Genomic DNA, 16942 nt, shown 5'->3' on the forward strand with positions numbered 1-16942 from the left:
GTGATGAGACAGGAGCTTTTCCTATTCTTTCCCAACAACACCCTTCTATAGCTGGAGAAGATCCAAACTGGCAACTGGGGTGAAAACAGAACACAGAAGCAGCTTTCATCCAATAATACCTTTTGATTTTAAAAAACAAAACCGTGGTTCATAGTTTGGCTTGGATCCAATCTGTCCCCACACTTGCAGGCGAACTACTCCAACACTACTAGAGGTGAATGGACAGAAAGAGAAGAACTAATTCCCCTGAAACATAACCTGTGGGTGCATGGAGGGAGGGCGCATGACTGCATGAAATCTCCCAGCTTGTTTTTTAACATGTTAATATGGACCTGGCTCTTCTGGAGCATCTGTAACAGTCTGACTCTGAATAGGCTACGCTGCTGTGGCGCCAAGATCTGCTTCTTTCTGATGCTTGCACAGTTCTGAAAGCTGTAGATATTTATGTGTGAACAAGTCACATATCACACACAATCACCTGGGTGCTTTCAAACTTTTCGGAACAAAAGTTTGAAAGTACCCACGTTTGAACATACAACATACAATTGTATGTTGGTCTTAAAGGAAAATTCATAAAACGATTAAGGAGACAGATAAAGACATACATGTCATGGAATACTGTATTTAAAATTGTTTATGTCAAGTTATTAACCATTGAGTTTATATACCCAATAATTTAAAGATTATTTAGATATTCAGGTTATTATTTCCATAATTTTAAACTACATTGTAAACATTATCAGAGGCAAGACAATGAGTACTACTGCAACTTGCTGATTTACTGTATGATTAAGGAATTCATGCTGCCTTAAACTGAGGACAAACATTTTGATTTAAGATTGATAATCATTATTTCCAAATCACTATCATGGTTTTTAAAACTCAGTTTCTAAATGTGCAGTCCTACTCTGAAAAGTTATTCTGAAAAAATTGGCATATGGAGTTCCATGTTTACTGTCTCACTGATTCCATATTGAATTTGCTTTGTATAAAAGTAAACAGATTATACTTTGCCAATTCTGCAAATTTACATAGACTCTGAGGCATAAGTTGGGTTCTCTCATCCTTGCACACTATTATCAGTAATTGAGGTTCTGCAGGTCAGATCACTCACTGACTTCTGCACAACCCCATTAGCCTTCAGTGGCATTGTACAGATACAAGAGAAGGTATAATTGGAAGACAGTAGGGTTGCACAAGGGTAACTGAGGACATAATTTGCCTAGGGTGTGTCTGTTACTGGTGATAATGTACAAAAGTAAAACCTTGTTTACTTCCCAGCTTGAGTTTGGTACTGAGAAAAAACATATTACATTTGATATGGAAACGGTGAGAAACAAACCTGGAATGCCATGATGCCGTTTTTAGAAAGTCACTCTTTAGAACAAAACAGCAATGTAAACTCCCTTGACTTCATTGTGCCTGAATGGCACTCTCCCAGTGGTGGCACCAACCAGGTAGAGGCAGGTACTGTGACTACTGCTATGCCTCTTCATGAAGTTGAGTTTACTCCTCCGACACATCTAGCCAGCCTTGCCAGGCACTGCACAGAGAAGAGGGAAAGCTAAGCATCACTTTCTTCCCACACCTTTTAAGGGTGCACAGGTGGGGAAGGAAAGACTGCTTGCGTGCTTCCTCTTCTCTCCACATTTCTACATATGGGTCAAATGCAATCCTATTTTATTAACTCGATAAACTTTGCTAAAGTAGTTCACTAACAGGAGACAGTTGCACTTCTTTAATTGTTTTTCACTTGAAGCTGTTTTTCAGTTACCTATGGTAACTGAATGGTGTTCACAGGCAAAATTGGCTCTAAGCTACCACCATGAATCATGTTGTTAGACCTCGCAGTCTACTAGGTACAATAAATATTTTCGTCTAACCTGTTTTTCCTCTCAAGAACAAAGTAATCATAACTAATTGAGTGTCACTGTTCAAATGAGATCAGAAGTATAAAAGATATAATAAATTAGGCTGGTAGGTAAACCATCTGCACTGTTTTTCAGTTACAGTGCATTCACTCTTGCAGTATGGACAGCATTAAAGAGAGAGAATGCAGTTCCAAAAGTTGCAGATAAATTTATTATTAATACTTGTCACCTATTTGGAATACATATGTTTTGTCTTTCTTGTATTTAATTATATCATGAAGACTCCTGCCTGTTGATGTATAAGTGAAAGAGTACAGACCAGATTAACAGAAAAATTCCACATAATTTAAAATCGAAAGCAGACATCCCATGCAATTATGTATTGCTGCTATTATACCTCCAGCATTCCTTTGCATCTCTTGATCTCAGTTGCTTTGATTCTAAAGAGCACTGAGTCAACCTAGTGACAAGGGCATTTCCAGAAATTATCTCTCATGGGGTCAGTCAAATTACTGCACTTCTGCAATTATCAGGCTACAAAGTAGGAAGTACAGAACAATTTATTACAGGAGTGCCATTAGCATGTGTTACTGTTAATGGTAGATAACTCAATGCCATTCACATGCTGTACTGTGAGTGCTTGTGAACAAATGTCCCTGTTGTATGACATCATGAAAAATCACTTGAGATAACATGACAACTATGAAATTAAACTAGGTCTGAACTGTACACTCTAGATAAAGATTAAATAATGTACAGAATAGTAGAATCCATCATCTACACTTGTATAAAACAGTACAAATTACAAAGGATTCTATCAGGAATACTTCCACAGTTTCTGTACATTGCTTGCAACTTTAGACAACATTCTTACCTCATTATTTTTTGTACTATTCTTTGTTTGTTTGCTTTACTTAACCTACCATCAATGTTCTGCTTTATAATTATAGCTGTCTTTTATTTAAAACACTTAATTTAGATTTGTTAGCTGATTTCTTTAATTCATTGCTCTCTGGAACACTTTCAAGTAATATAATAAAACATAACATAACATTAATAAATTAGTTCATATAGATGTATGTTAACTGCAAACAAATTAGGAACAATGAAGGCCTGATTCAAAGCTTGTTGAAGTTAATGAGATTCTTTCTAGTGCAAGGTGACCTTTGAGAACAGTAGAGCAGGTATGATACAGTAGCGTAACTGCAGATTGCCCCACTATAGAAGTTTGTAAAATACAATGTACCTCAACCTCAGGATGAGTTCAAGAGGGTTCAAAGTCTGCTATGAACCTTTTGCACAGCTAGAATCACTCTTCCCTCACTCACATACTCACTCCGCCTGAAAATACTATTTATAGTGACAATACATTTTCCAGGTAAAAATAATGGTTTCCAAGATTCTGTAGAAAAGCATCTTTTTTTTTTTTTTTTTTTTTTGGAAAAAGTATAGTTATTTGCTATTACTTCTGAGTGAGAAATCTTGATCTTCCACCAGTGGAGAAATTCTAAAATGCTGTCAGGGCAGTTTGCCTTGCCTTTGCCTGGATTACACCAGGGGACCTGATTTAAATAGTTCATACTAAAAGGCAGAGCTTTCATTTGAAATCATTTGACAAAAAAGGCCCCAGGTTTCTTCTGAGGCCATTCAAATGTTTTTGTTCTCCAGCATAAGGGGAGTCAGTTCTTCTGGGGAGAGTATTTCAAAGATATTCACAAAGTGAAGGAGAGGCAAAGTACTGCAGTCACATTCCTTTGTGAAAATGTGACTGCAGTGAAATTTGGTCTTATACGGGAAGAAAATGTGACTTAAACATGACTTGAGTTAATAAAATGTTCAAATTCTTGCTTTCATTCACGTACAAGAAACAAGCAAAAGAATAACACTGAAATAGCATGACGTTATTCATTTATACAATAGTACAATTGTTGAGATCAAAAAATTTTGCATACACTTATAGTGACTAAAAGAAGTAAACAATTTTAGAAAGTTGTAGGGAAAACTGCTTTTTATCATCTCAGAGTAGCTCTGTTGTTGGCTTTGCATTTGAAGACAATAAATGGGACTGTTATATCTGTTGCCATTCGAAGTATGGGTTTACATATAGTTGGGTCCTTTACAGAGCCTTACCTACATCATCCAGAGAGCCTGAGATCAGAGCTGGCTTTAGGAAGTGCGGGGCCCAATTCAAACAGTTTCGACGGGGCCCCAGCAGGGAAGACAAAAAAAATTAAAAAGAGACACGTAAAAAAAACATGGCGGGGGGTTGTACTCACTGAGCGGTGCTCCGAGTCTTCGGCTGCGAGTCCTTCACTCACTCAAGATCTTCAGCGGCACTGAAGAACCCGCCGCTGAAGACCCAAACAAGAGAAGGACCCAGCACCCAAGTGCTGCCGAAGACCCGGAGCGCCACCACGTGAGTAAAAATTAAAAAGGCGCCTCTAGCCAGGGAAGAGATTCTCACTGGGCATGGGGTCCTCTTAGGCGCGGGGCCCGATTCGGGGGAATTGGTGGAATTGGCCTAAAGCTGGCCCTGCCTGAGATTATGCTCCTGCTACTAGATCCATGATTTCAGCTCTGCAGGGCAGGTGAAAGGGCATTCCCAGTGCAGATCCCTTTCATTTGGAGTGTATTATCCTGTTAGTTTAACAGAGTTGGAATCTGTTGATCTTGATGCAAAGCACATTTACGAGGGTTTTACCTGTGTGAGAGAACTGTGTGGAGGACCATTCTTTATTTTTGGTCAGTCTGTTCTCTGGAACTGATTACAGGAGTATGTGTGCATTGCACATAGACAGAGGTAATGAGATGGGCACCTCACTGTACATAAAGAAGAGCCCAATGCTTCCCTCTCTGAAAAGTACATGGGAGGGCAAAAACGATGGGGGGAAAACTCTCTACCAAGTTCATCTTGATGCCACAGCCTCATTTCAAAAAGGAGCAGACTGTGGTCTATGGGAGGGAGAAAGGTCACAGTTTCCAGACCCTGTGGATCCAGAGCATAAGCCTACTGTGCTTGAGCCAATCCTGGCAACAGACTTTCTCTCTGAACCATTCTCTGCAGGGTCTAGTAGCTTCCTCTGTGTTGCCATTAGCTCTTCCTTCCTGTCCCTGAACACTACCATCCTCTGAGGGAGCAGAAGCCACAGAGAAGAATGAATATTGCTTGGACATCATGCCCCACTACTGTGTAATGCTGAGCTCTGATCTCAGAGATTTCTCCAGGAGGGTTTCTTCAGGTCTCAGGAAGGTGGTGCATGCCACTGAGACAAGTTGTCTCCTTTCTTCATGTTTCCCATCCCTTCCACACTGGTTTGTTCCCATTCCCTCTGAGAAAGGGAAGAGAAATGCCCACCTCTAAATAAAGTATTATGAATTAATTATAAACTAAATTAATAAACCAAATTAGCTAACAAGAAGTGCAAAATAATCTAGACTAATTGGCAGTGAGGAAAAAAATTACTTGTATATTGTGCAAATTTGATCTAGAACTAAATTCAAACTACAAACTAAACAAAAAACATAGTTCCCTCTTACCTTAAGGATCTTATCACCAGGCTGGAGCAGGCTGGATGCTGGTCCATCAGGCTGAACCCTAGTAACAAAGATACCCTATAAGTCAGAAGTAACAGAGGTTAGGATTCTATTACCAAGCACTAGCTAAAGGTTCGTTTGATATTTTATATTAAAAATGGAGGAACTTCAGCGACAACCCCATGTTCTATGTAGCTCAGTTTCTAAAAGGTCCCATTCATTGAGATTTAAAAAGATTTGATATTGTGCAACAGCAGAAAAACTGCCAGTCACCATGCAATAATAATTTAGAAATATGCATACTTGAACCAGTCACTAAGAGTGATTTGTCCAGCTCCAAAGGATGGTGTTGAACTATATATGCACTATAGAAACTATTTTATTTTAAATCATCTGGAAGCCCTCCAGTACTCAGCTTTTCTGAATATACCCTGTAGATGTGACCCCAATTATCGCATGCACCCTTCAAAGAGGTGTTAGAACTGTTTCTCTCATTGATAATTTTACCTATTATAAGTTAAAAGATTTATGAACAGAAGTAGACCAGTGATTATAGACTCTTACTTTAGTAAAATACTGTTTTATCAAGCAAGTACCTGACTGCATGCATTACTGAAGCTTTCATAAAGAACTTTAAAGTACTGATGCGTGCGAAACATCCTGTAAAAGACCAGTACAATCATTTCCTGAAATCTGTCCAACTGCCTGTTTGCTGATCTGAATGCTTTATATAATCCTGTTAATGCTTTAAAGCTAAAACTTTATAAGTAGCTAAGCAGCAGTCCCAAGTTACAGCACCTCTGTATTGTGCTCTCATGGTGTTTCTCTCCTGATATCAATTTAATTAGTTAGAGATCATTTGGAGCTAAGATTCTAACTCTCAGAATAAGTCAACGTTTTCATCATTTCTGGATATAAGCGAAAGGAATGGGTTTATTGGGAGGAAAATGAAGCAACAGCTTGTTAGTTACAGTCTAATTTATGCAGGATGCTTATTTAATTTTACTTAGATGGGGAAAAAAGCATTATGCTGAAAAGCACACCTTTTGTGATTTATTGGCCACCAGGCTCATTGCATAAGTTTCTTTTAGTCCTATGTCTCAGAAATGAACAACTTAAAATATGGCAAAATTAAATGGAAAAGAGTGTTTTTAGTTCCAGTATTTCAGGGAAGTATAGTGTACAAACTAAGAACTGAAATATAATTTCTGGGTGATCATCACATTTTGAACATTTCACATAAAAACACCCCATGAAACACAATCTCTTCAGCGTTATCCTCAGACCTGTTTACTGTGTATCCTGTTTTCTATGCGTCTCTTTGAACTGTAAGATTTTAGGAAGAGGATTGTCTTAACTTCTGGGTTTCATGTTGTCAGTACCAAGAAATTATATTTTTTTCATCATCATTCAATCCATGGTGATTCCACTGCAGTTTACAGGCCTTTTGTAAGCTCATCACCTTCCTTCCTGAACCCTCAGACAAGGTTCATTTCCACCATTGCTGTTTTGTCTTGTCAGCACAATAAACCTTCTGAGGAAGGAGGGTGGAATTCTCTTGTGTAGCTTGCATTTGTTCACCCATCTGGTCTATATGCTATCATACTTATGAGACAGATCTGCTATTCAGCACCCCTGACGTGGACACAGAGGCAAAATGAGTACAGACATGCATGGAATTAAGCAGCAGACCTAAACTTTTATTAAACTTTAACACAGGGGAGGGGCGCTACCCACCCATTACCCATACTCTCCTATACTAGGCATTTAATTGGTTCCAGTGAGGGGTTACAGGTCTCTTTACCATATAATGGGGGTAGGACCCAGCTCTCAGCTCTCTCAGAGCCAGAGCACCCTCACCCTATGATGGGGCAGAGGGTGAGCCACAATGCGAGGGACACAATGTCTGACCCTGGCACACAAAAGCCACAAGGTCTCACCTTATCACATGAGCCCAAGGCTCATCACCAAAATCCCAGATCTTCTACTTCTGGGAAACATTCATTTTATTCTCTTAACCACGCTGGAAACCAGGTGCAAGCTGTGACAAATAAACAACTCCATCTCAGTACCACAGTTAGTTACTTAACCAACTGTGGTTTGAAGATGCTCTGAAAAAAGGCAAAAAACTCCCTGGATCTCTGCCAATTGGCCCATGGGAGAAAGAATTCGTTTCTGAACCCCAAACCGATGATTGGCTAGACCAGCAGCATCTCTCAGGCCAGGTTCCCATTCCTAGTTCAGGTGGGTAGGATGGGATATTGGATCGGAGCTGTAAGAGGCTACCCATGCCTCCTGCACTGGGTTAAATTCTGGGAACTGGGGAATGCTGGCCATTCAGCACCCCTCACCTCCAGCTGACCAATGGGTGCCAGAGACTCCTGGAAGAGGAGCTACCTATTGCCCCTTAGTGAATGTTTCCCTTCCTTGCTGCTGAGCCTGTCTCGCATTCACCGCTGGACATCAAGTTCCCCCATGTGTTTATGTGGGTAGATGCCATTTTTTATGTTCTCAGTTACTTCTCTGTTCCTTTGGCCCCCCTCTGAATCATTTTGTTTGCACTCTATCGGTCATACCCTACTTCTCTGCTTTTACCTAAATCATTTTACTACATTTAACCAGCATCTTTGGTTCTTCTCTCCGTTATATAGGTCCTGCTTGGAAATAAAGATTGGTTAAATAAACTTCCTCTTGATTTAGTTTGGAATCTGACCTCTGGGTAGCACACAGAAGGGGGAGGGCAAGGAGGCCAGACCATTTCAAAAACATGATCCAGAAGGTACTGCACATAGGAAAAGAGTTGAGAACTCCATCAAAATAACTGCTAGGTGATTAGGAAACTGAGACAAGGAGAGGTCACTCAGAGTTGCTGTTGGCTAAGGTTATTATGGACTGAGCAGGCAAGATGATCCAGGCAATTCTGAGACAGTGTTACTCCATCAGCACATCTTATTTTAACTATCTATTATTATGAGGATGAATATTCTTAAAGCTATACGATGTGCTATAAGTTTACTGATTTTACATGGTATACAGTAAAATACTGTACATGACGTTTTATATCTGAATTATTGGAATTGTATGATGAGAGAGAGTTGAACCCCATTGTGACCTTTAAAATATTATAAATATGCAAATAATGATTGAAGCATTAAAAACACTTAAAAGATCTCAAGTAAAAAAACATGTAAGGATTTAAGAACAATGATTTGAAATAACCTGAAATAATTAATTTCTTTGATAAAAAGAAATAATGTAGAAATGCAACCCCACAGACTAACACACACACTCTCTCAAAAGACAATTCTCTGGTCCAATTTAAACTTTTCTTGATTAATTGTTAATCATATTAAAATATATGGTTATAATTTTGCTATATACAGTTGTTACAGAATCAAATTTATTACTTATGCAGATACATTAATGAGGGAACATAGTTTCTTTTTCAAAAGAAAAGCGTGAAGAATTTTAATTGTCAAAACAACTGATACAGAATTTCATTATAATATCATAAGCTAATTTAAGAACCATGACATGAAGTCACATTTACATTAATTATAAAGCACATTGGAAAGACCATATAAAGCAGCATTTCAGCCTCCAGGCAGGACAAGCAATACATTTTTAAGTACTACAAGTTCAAATGTCTATTGGTTATACAGAGTAAAATGATCTACTCCCTGTAGTCCATATTCACAGAATCATAGAATATCAGGGTTGGAAGGGACCTCAGGAGGTCATCTAGTCCAACCCCTGGCTCAAAGCAGGACCAATTCCCAACTAAATCATCCCATCCAGGGCTTTGTCAAGCCTGACCTTAAAAACCTCTAATGAAGGAGATTCCACCACCTCCCTAGGTAACCCATTCCAGTGCTTTATCACCCTCCTGGTGAAAAAGTTTTTCCTAATGTCCAACCTAAACCTCCCCCACTGCAACTTGAGACCATTACTCCTTGTTCTGTCACCAGGTACCACTGAGAACAGTCTAGATCAATCCTCCTTTGGAACTCCCTTTCAGGTAGTTGAAAGTAGCTATCAAATCCCCCCTCATTCTTCTCTTCTGCAGATTAAACAATCCCAGTTCCCTCAGCCTCTCCTCATAAATCATGTGCTTCAGCCCCCTAATCATTTTTGTTGCCCTCCGCTGGACTCTTTCCAATTTTTCCACATCCTTCTTGTAGTGTGGGGCCCAAAACTGGACACAGTACTCCAGATGAGGCCTCATCAATGTCGAATAGAGAGGAATGATCACATTCCTCCAATTCAGTAATTGACAACGTAAAAAGATCATCAGAACCTGTCCATATTATATGGGTATCTTCAAAGGTATTTGACATTTTCTGTAAATATTAATTTTCCTTTCAAGTTTAATGGAAGCTGATGGGAAATTTAAAAAAAATTATGGAGTCTAAGGCTACATATGAAGATTTGTTTTTAAAAAAAAAGCTGATCCCATGATTTGCTTAGCATTCTCAGCTCACACTGAAATTTGTGGGCATAGATGGGTGCAGAGATGAGGGTGCTGGCCACCCAGCAGGTTTGGGTCTAATCTTAACAAAGAATACACCATGTTTAAAATATACAAATTTATAGTCTTTTATATGTAACAAGCTCCACTTAGTTTTAGTATGCATCACAGATTAATTCAGATGCCTCAGAGTCCACTTTCTAATCTCTAGACCATTTGAATTTGATAACCCTTGATTGTCACACTTTTATTTGTCCCCATTTTGCTGACTAAAGAGATATATCATTCTCCTAGACTATTTAATGTAAACATGCAATAGATCTAGATGTTTATTACCAAAAACTTCACAATCCTGATTACTAAAAGGCATGCTCATTTATAGGGAAACATGTGGAGAGTCTTCTATAGACCTTTCCACAACTATTAATCTGCAGAGTACAGATAGTATCTGTTGTGTTTGGCTGAGTAGGCAAAAGCCTAGGCAACTGAAGCTAGTTAATGACATTACTACTGTTCAAAATACCAGTGAATTTATCCTCCTAATTAGGGACCAATCCAACCCGCACTGAAATCAATTGGAATCTATTCAACTACATCAGAAGGAGTTGGATCAGGTCCCAGTTTTGTTCTGGAAAAAATATATGCTTACAACTAGGGTGACCAGGTGTTGCTGTTGCCCAGACCTCTTCTCCTCATGCAGCTGCACAGTCTGTTGCCCCATCGCCGGCACCCAGGAGTTGGAGGTATGTGAATCCCCATCTCCGATTGCTGGGAATGGGGCTACACACCCATCCCACTCACTGCATCCCTCCCCATCCCAACCACCTCCCGCATCCCCATGCCCCCGTCATTGCATCCCTCCCCATCTCACCCCATCCCCCTAACTGCATCCCTCCCCTGTCCCATCCTGCCCCTCACACCTATCCATCCCAGTCCTGTGCCCCCACTCTCCCACCCATCTTCTCTACCTCCCACAGCCACCACCCCTGTGTCTCTCACCCCCACACCCACACCCTTGCACCCCACTCACCTCCATACACTGCTGCACTCTCATTATGTCTCTATATATCCCTGTGCCCCTCACCTCCCAGAGCCACCACCCCCATGTCCCTCATCCCTCACACCCTTGCATCCCATTCACCTCCATACACTGCTGCACTCCCATTATGTCCCAATACACTGCTGTGCCCCCTACACCCCCTGTAGTCTTCTGCCTCCCCCGCATCCCCATCCACCCCACATACTCCCTCCTCCACCCTGCTCTTGTCCTTGGTCTCTTTCCCTCCCCATCCTCTCTCCTCCATCCCCATCCCCATCTTTTCTCCTCCAGCCCACCACCCTCCCTTCCCGGCTGGGTGATTTACGCAGCCCCTGGAAAAGTGTATGAAAAAGTGTCTCTGTGTAGGCAAGTGTGTGAATGCATTCACTGTATGTGTGTAAGAGACTGTGTATTTGTATAGGGAGGTGCGTGTATTGCTGCATGTGTGTATACCTGTGTGAATAAAATTTGCAGCCTAACTCTCTGATTTTTATTCCTTTTGTTGGCTTGTGGGAAAAAAAATTGATGACATAAAGGTGTGTGTATTCATTTCATAAGTTTTTAAAAGAGCAGGGAACTCTAAAATAAATGTATTATTTCTTAAAAAGTAAATGTTGTTGACTAGTAATTGCAGAAGAGCGAATGCACCACACATTTGTCCCCACCTTTGTCTAGCTACATTATAAACTCTTTGTTGCAGATTCTCTCTTTCTGTGTGTATGTCCAGCACCTACCACCGTGGAGCCCGGATCTTAGTTGGGGTCTCTAGGCACTAAACAACAATTGTAATAATAAATAATGTGGGAGTATATGTACTAGTGCATGCTAGATGTGTACACATGAATACACGTGTGTATCTGCATGTAGGTGTGGGAATCAGTTTCTACAGATTTATTTGTATAGGTATCTCAACAGGAGTGCATTTCTGTGGTTGTGCTCTGTGGATTTGTATTTGGGCTTCAGAAGTGGGCCTTTAATGGACCCACTGCAGCTGTGATAATGTGTGGTCCTAATTCCACACATAAAATTACAATAACTTTAGTAAACAAAAAACGTGGAGCTGATTATGAAAAATGGGAAGAGGAGAGGGAAAGAATCAGGAAAACCTTTGTGAAATTTCATTTTTTTAAAAAATTACCCTTTTTGACTATTTTGCTGTCAGCTCTAGCATCCTGTAACAAATAAAACCTGAACTTAGCATAATACGTCTGTCAAAACAATAAATATTTTTTTGTTTGGGCCTTGCAGTGAAAATGAGCACGAGTGAGAGTGGGGGAGAGAGAGCGGGGGTAGGACAATGGTGTTCGGTTTACTGGAATTAGAAAATTGGCAACCCTACTTACAAGAAGTCAAGGGAGTTGGTACTTTGGAAAAGGCAAAAAGTTTGAAAAGATTAACTAGCCCAATAGAGGGAATAGAGTATTTGATTACACCTTTATTTATCAACCAGAAGGAAAATGCCCATTTTTGTTTAAAAAAGTCACATCCTGGACCAATTTCTATATGTTCACAACTTCTATTGAATTTCACATGCTTGTATCTGAGGACATTGTTTGGATCGCTGTAATAAAGACTATTAGTAAGAAATTCATATCTTACCTTATCAGAAGGTTTGAATGGATTTCCTTGTCCACTTATTCCACCACTGATACTAAATCCAAGGCCAGGATTCTTTTCTATTCTTACACAAAACTATGTTAAAAAGATATGGAAAGATAATCGAACACAATCATTAAAGCTAATCTTCTAAACAACTGTGCCTCTGCCTGACACATTTTGGTTTATGGTGAACTATTGGAATTGACCATTCTGAATGATATTGTACAGAGTATTAAAAACCATTAAAATTGTTGTTTTGAAGTACACAAATGTGATATTTCACCATTTTTAATATGCTGTCACACTTCTGAGGATCATCCAAACAATACCTGTGCCTGATAGGTACTATTTCTTCTTTATTTGTCTAACTGAAGAACACCTTACAAAGTAACTGTTAATCTAACTCAAAAGAAAATAGCCATAAAGGGCAAAATTAAAATAAACTGATGAGGAAAGTTATTATATGCAGTGTCCTCATTTCAGATCACTGCACTTTTGGTGGTTTAAGAGGAACTGAAGGCTAGCTAGAGGCTCTCCCCATTTTATATCCTCAGAATCCTCTATGAGGGAAGGATAGGACAGGGGTGAGTGACATCCATAGACACTGCTCACCAGAAAAATTCCAGAACTCAATGCAAGAGGCGCCAGATCACACTAATGGTAATATGCAGAAGTCAATTGAAAAACCGCTGTTTCTCATTTCTCTGAGTCTTACTCCTTAAAAGCTGTTTTTCCTTCAATGTTTTGTTTATATAATGTTCAGACTTCTAAAGTACACACTCTTCCTCATACCTAAGAGCCTATACACTGTTCAATAAAACACATCTAAATGCACATGAATCCTTCTTTCTTCACGGTAGAAAATAGGATCATCCTCCACAACCAATCAATTCTCCCATCATCCCTCTCAAATCAATGCCAGAAAGAAGAGATTGGCTTGCATTGTGTCCTAAAGGCCAAAAAACTCCGGATCAGTTGGACCATCTCAGAAAGTGTCAGTTCTGAGATTGACAATGATATTATTAAAATAACTGCAATAATAGGCCTGGTATAGCTCCCGTTAGTAAATGGAAAAATATCAATAGGAATTTGCACTGTGCTGGACTTTAGGTTTTCAGTTAATGTTAAGTAAAACATCACATTTAAATTTAAGCAGTACTTTTAGGAATAAAACTTTAAAAATACATTTATGTATACATCTGTCAGCTGTCCACAACATGGGTACATGTATGACATACTTGTTACTGAAGCAGTCATTTTAATTAGTGAATTGGGGGGAAATCTCAGCAACCTTCCTGATAAAAAGTGGATCATATTTGTCATTAATGCATCACTTGTTTGTTTGTAAGTAGGCTTTTTAGGTTCCCAAATATTAAAAGTATTCAAGTACCCAATTACAAAGTGGACAGAAATGGGAGCGGGTATACATTCTCCAAGTGAAACAAATTGCTACAGGCACAAATAATAAGACTGGAGCTGATTAAGGCCCTGAGACATTTCAATGAATGCTTTTAGAAAAATGGCATAATCAATGGTACAATTTATGTCCATTCAATTTGCTAATACCGTGTTAAGTGCAACCACAGTGGAATAACTCAGCTACAAAACAAAACCAAAATGCTTTGGAAAAAATCATGATTCTGTTGCAGACAAAAATTTCTCTTTAAAATCTGTCCATAGGAACTCAAATATAAGTAGGCTCAAAGTTCTGCTCCTTCCATAAAATATCAGACTAACCACTCACATTGCTCAATGTTGTGTATATGGCAATTGCCATTCATAATCAACATGCCTAAGCATGTGCACACAATCATAAAACACTAAACAAAATTCTTGCAAATTGATAACTCTTACATAGACCAAGAATCATAAATTCCTGTTCATGTAGCCCCTCACTCTGCTGCTACCTGACAGGAAAAAAAAACAAATGTTGCTTCATCAGCATGTTATTTTAGATACACATTTTCTCACCTGCTCCTGATAGCCATCCATACTCCTCTGTCCTTTGGTTTGGATTAAGCACCGCCCCGCCTGAGGTGCCCGAGAGCTCTGTGAAGAAGGGATCTGAATTGGCAGTGGTGATTGAAACTGCTGAATGGTCACTTTATTCATGTTTCCTTCATATTGCTGATCTCGACTCCGATGTTGTAGGCTTTGAGATCCCATCAAAGTCTGGATATGGCTACCTGCCTGTGGGTAACGTAACCCGTTAGGCCAGAAATTCAGGAAGCTGAAAAGAAGCAATTATTACAACTTACACAGTCAAGTAAAAGCAAACCTCTAAAATAAATATCAGAGGTTTGCCTTTCGACCACAGTTGGAAACAACCGTGATTAAAACCCGTAAGGATTTATCCATTGCATTTAGTGAATCTAGGAGCCATAATTGAGATCAAATGTACAGAGTCTGATATATAAAAGGAAAATACTTTACGTCTTATTCCATGTTATATGTTTCTGCTCAGAAAAATCTCATGAAATGAAAACATATAATGATGAAATAAATAAGCACATTCTAAAGAATGTTAAATATTGGGTAGCATTGAATTTGAGGATAGCTTGGAATAGAGTTTATTCTCTATTGATCACAAATATAAATATTGGCCTAAATTGCATACTGTTTCAGGATTATCTATTTTAAAAAATCACATTTTATAATATAGTTAAAATTCAGTGCTTGTTTATAATCATGTCACAGGCTAGCAGAAGCCAAGTGGATGCTATTCAGTATCAATGCATTGTCCCAATAAAGAATGTGGTTTTTACATGACCTTATGTTTACTAATGCCACTAATCGTATTATCAATTTTTTGAAAAGAGCTAGTAGTTTGTAATTTGGAAAGACTCATACTTTTCAAAATTATGGAAAATATTGAACTTGTGTTGTTTTGTTCACTGTCTTTTGATATTTATCAGAGAAAGGCCACTGATAACAGTCTTCAATCCCTGCTTATCTGTCACATTTTCAATTTTATTGCTCTAACATGTGGGGTTTGGTTTGTATGTTACTCTATTCTTGACATGGTAAAGTTGCACACTTGCTTACTTTTCAACATACATTCTGTTTATACACATAAATTACATACACATTTGAGTCAAATCATTTAAAAATAAATTAATTGAAAACAATTTTACATTGTTTATGATGACAGGATTGAACTGTTGATGCTTATTATTAATTGCATTGCAACTTAGCCATAAAGGAATGAGTAAAATGAATGCTCCAAGGAAACTTTATATATTACTACCTCCATAAAACATCACAATCCTATGTTACTGGCCATCTTCAGAGTATGTAAACTCAGCAATTTACGATAGACATGTTAGACATCATGTTCCAATTGTGTAAGTATAAGTACATTTTTCTGACTCTTTGGACACAGATGCATAAACCTTTCTACATAGCTCTACATACTGGAATGTCCTGGTGAGCCCTCTAATTGCCTGATGGAGGCGAGGAACTCTCTGACAACACTGCCTTCTCAGGCAATGAGGAAGAGGAAGCCAACGCTTGAGAAGGTGGAGCCTCCTCCAGGTCTTATATGGGAGTATCACCTGAGCAGATTGCTCCTGTTTGGTACAGAGAGCAGCTTCCTTCTTTTCTTCATGGGACTGATCTCAATGGCTACTAGATGAAGTAGACCAGGGAGGGTGTGGATACAACCTGGAGGCAGGTGGAAAACCCTGGGGGTTTCAAAGTGGCCACTGATATGGTCCCAGAGCCCATGTCCTTCCTAACCATGGATCTCTCCCAGTCAGCCAAGATGGAATTTCTGCTGAGTACAAGGGTGGTAACTGCTCAGTGGGAAGCAGTGGCTAACATGATGTGGTCACAGCATATGTGAGCCAACTTTCAACTCTAATGAAGAACTGGACTCCTCTGACCAAGGAGGAGCTGCTCCTGTGGGAACCAGATATCATGCTAGGACTACAGAGAAGAGGGCATTGGTCATATTGTCGGTTTGCCTCTCGACAGCACTGAACAAGGAGGAACCACAGTGAGCATGGAACCAGATGCTGAGCCACCACAGATGGCAAATCATAGAATATCAGGGTTGGAAAGGACCTCAGGAGGTCATCTAGTCCAACCCCCTGTTCAAAGCAGGACCAATCCCCAGACAGATTTTTGCCCCAGATCCCTAAATGGGCCCCTCAAGGATTGAACTCACAACCCTGGGTTTAGCAGGCAATGCTCAAACCACTGAGCTATTGTCTGTATAGGGCAAGAAGATTTTTGGTCAGCTGGTGAAACCAGTACTGAGAGACTTGCTGCAGCATATGTTTCAGGAGTTTACAGTATTGGGAGAATCTCCTGTTGCTCTGAACCAGTAAAGACTGCACTGCTGAGCCAGACGGTTCTGCCTTAGGAGTCAGTCTTTTTAGGGCCAATACTGGCTCTGGAATTGATGACCCTGCCTACAGAGATCTCCAC

The 16942-nt window shown here is 39.5% G+C and overlaps 1 protein-coding gene across 4 annotated transcripts in view; it reads right to left on the bottom strand.

Moving 5' to 3' along the window:
- Window positions 1-16942, bottom strand: part of LRRC7 (leucine rich repeat containing 7) — a 113118-nt gene that overhangs the window by 16037 nt on the left and 80139 nt on the right. For 2 of the 4 annotated variants that reach the window (XM_050961001.1, XM_050961002.1), the window contains exons 13-15: window positions 14483-14701; window positions 12512-12604; window positions 5409-5483 (exon numbers count right to left, since the gene is read on the bottom strand). In XM_050961001.1, coding sequence (XP_050816958.1) covers window positions 5409-5483; window positions 12512-12604; window positions 14483-14701 — 387 coding nt within the window. Of the gene's footprint in view, window positions 1-5408; window positions 5484-12511; window positions 12605-14482; window positions 14742-16942 lie in introns of those variants that run through there. The other 2 variants (XM_050961003.1, XM_050961005.1) reach the window with 2 other exon arrangements.

Source organism: Gopherus flavomarginatus, chromosome 7 (assembly GCF_025201925.1).
Source record: "Gopherus flavomarginatus isolate rGopFla2 chromosome 7, rGopFla2.mat.asm, whole genome shotgun sequence".
Taxonomy (NCBI): Eukaryota; Metazoa; Chordata; order Testudines; family Testudinidae; genus Gopherus; species Gopherus flavomarginatus.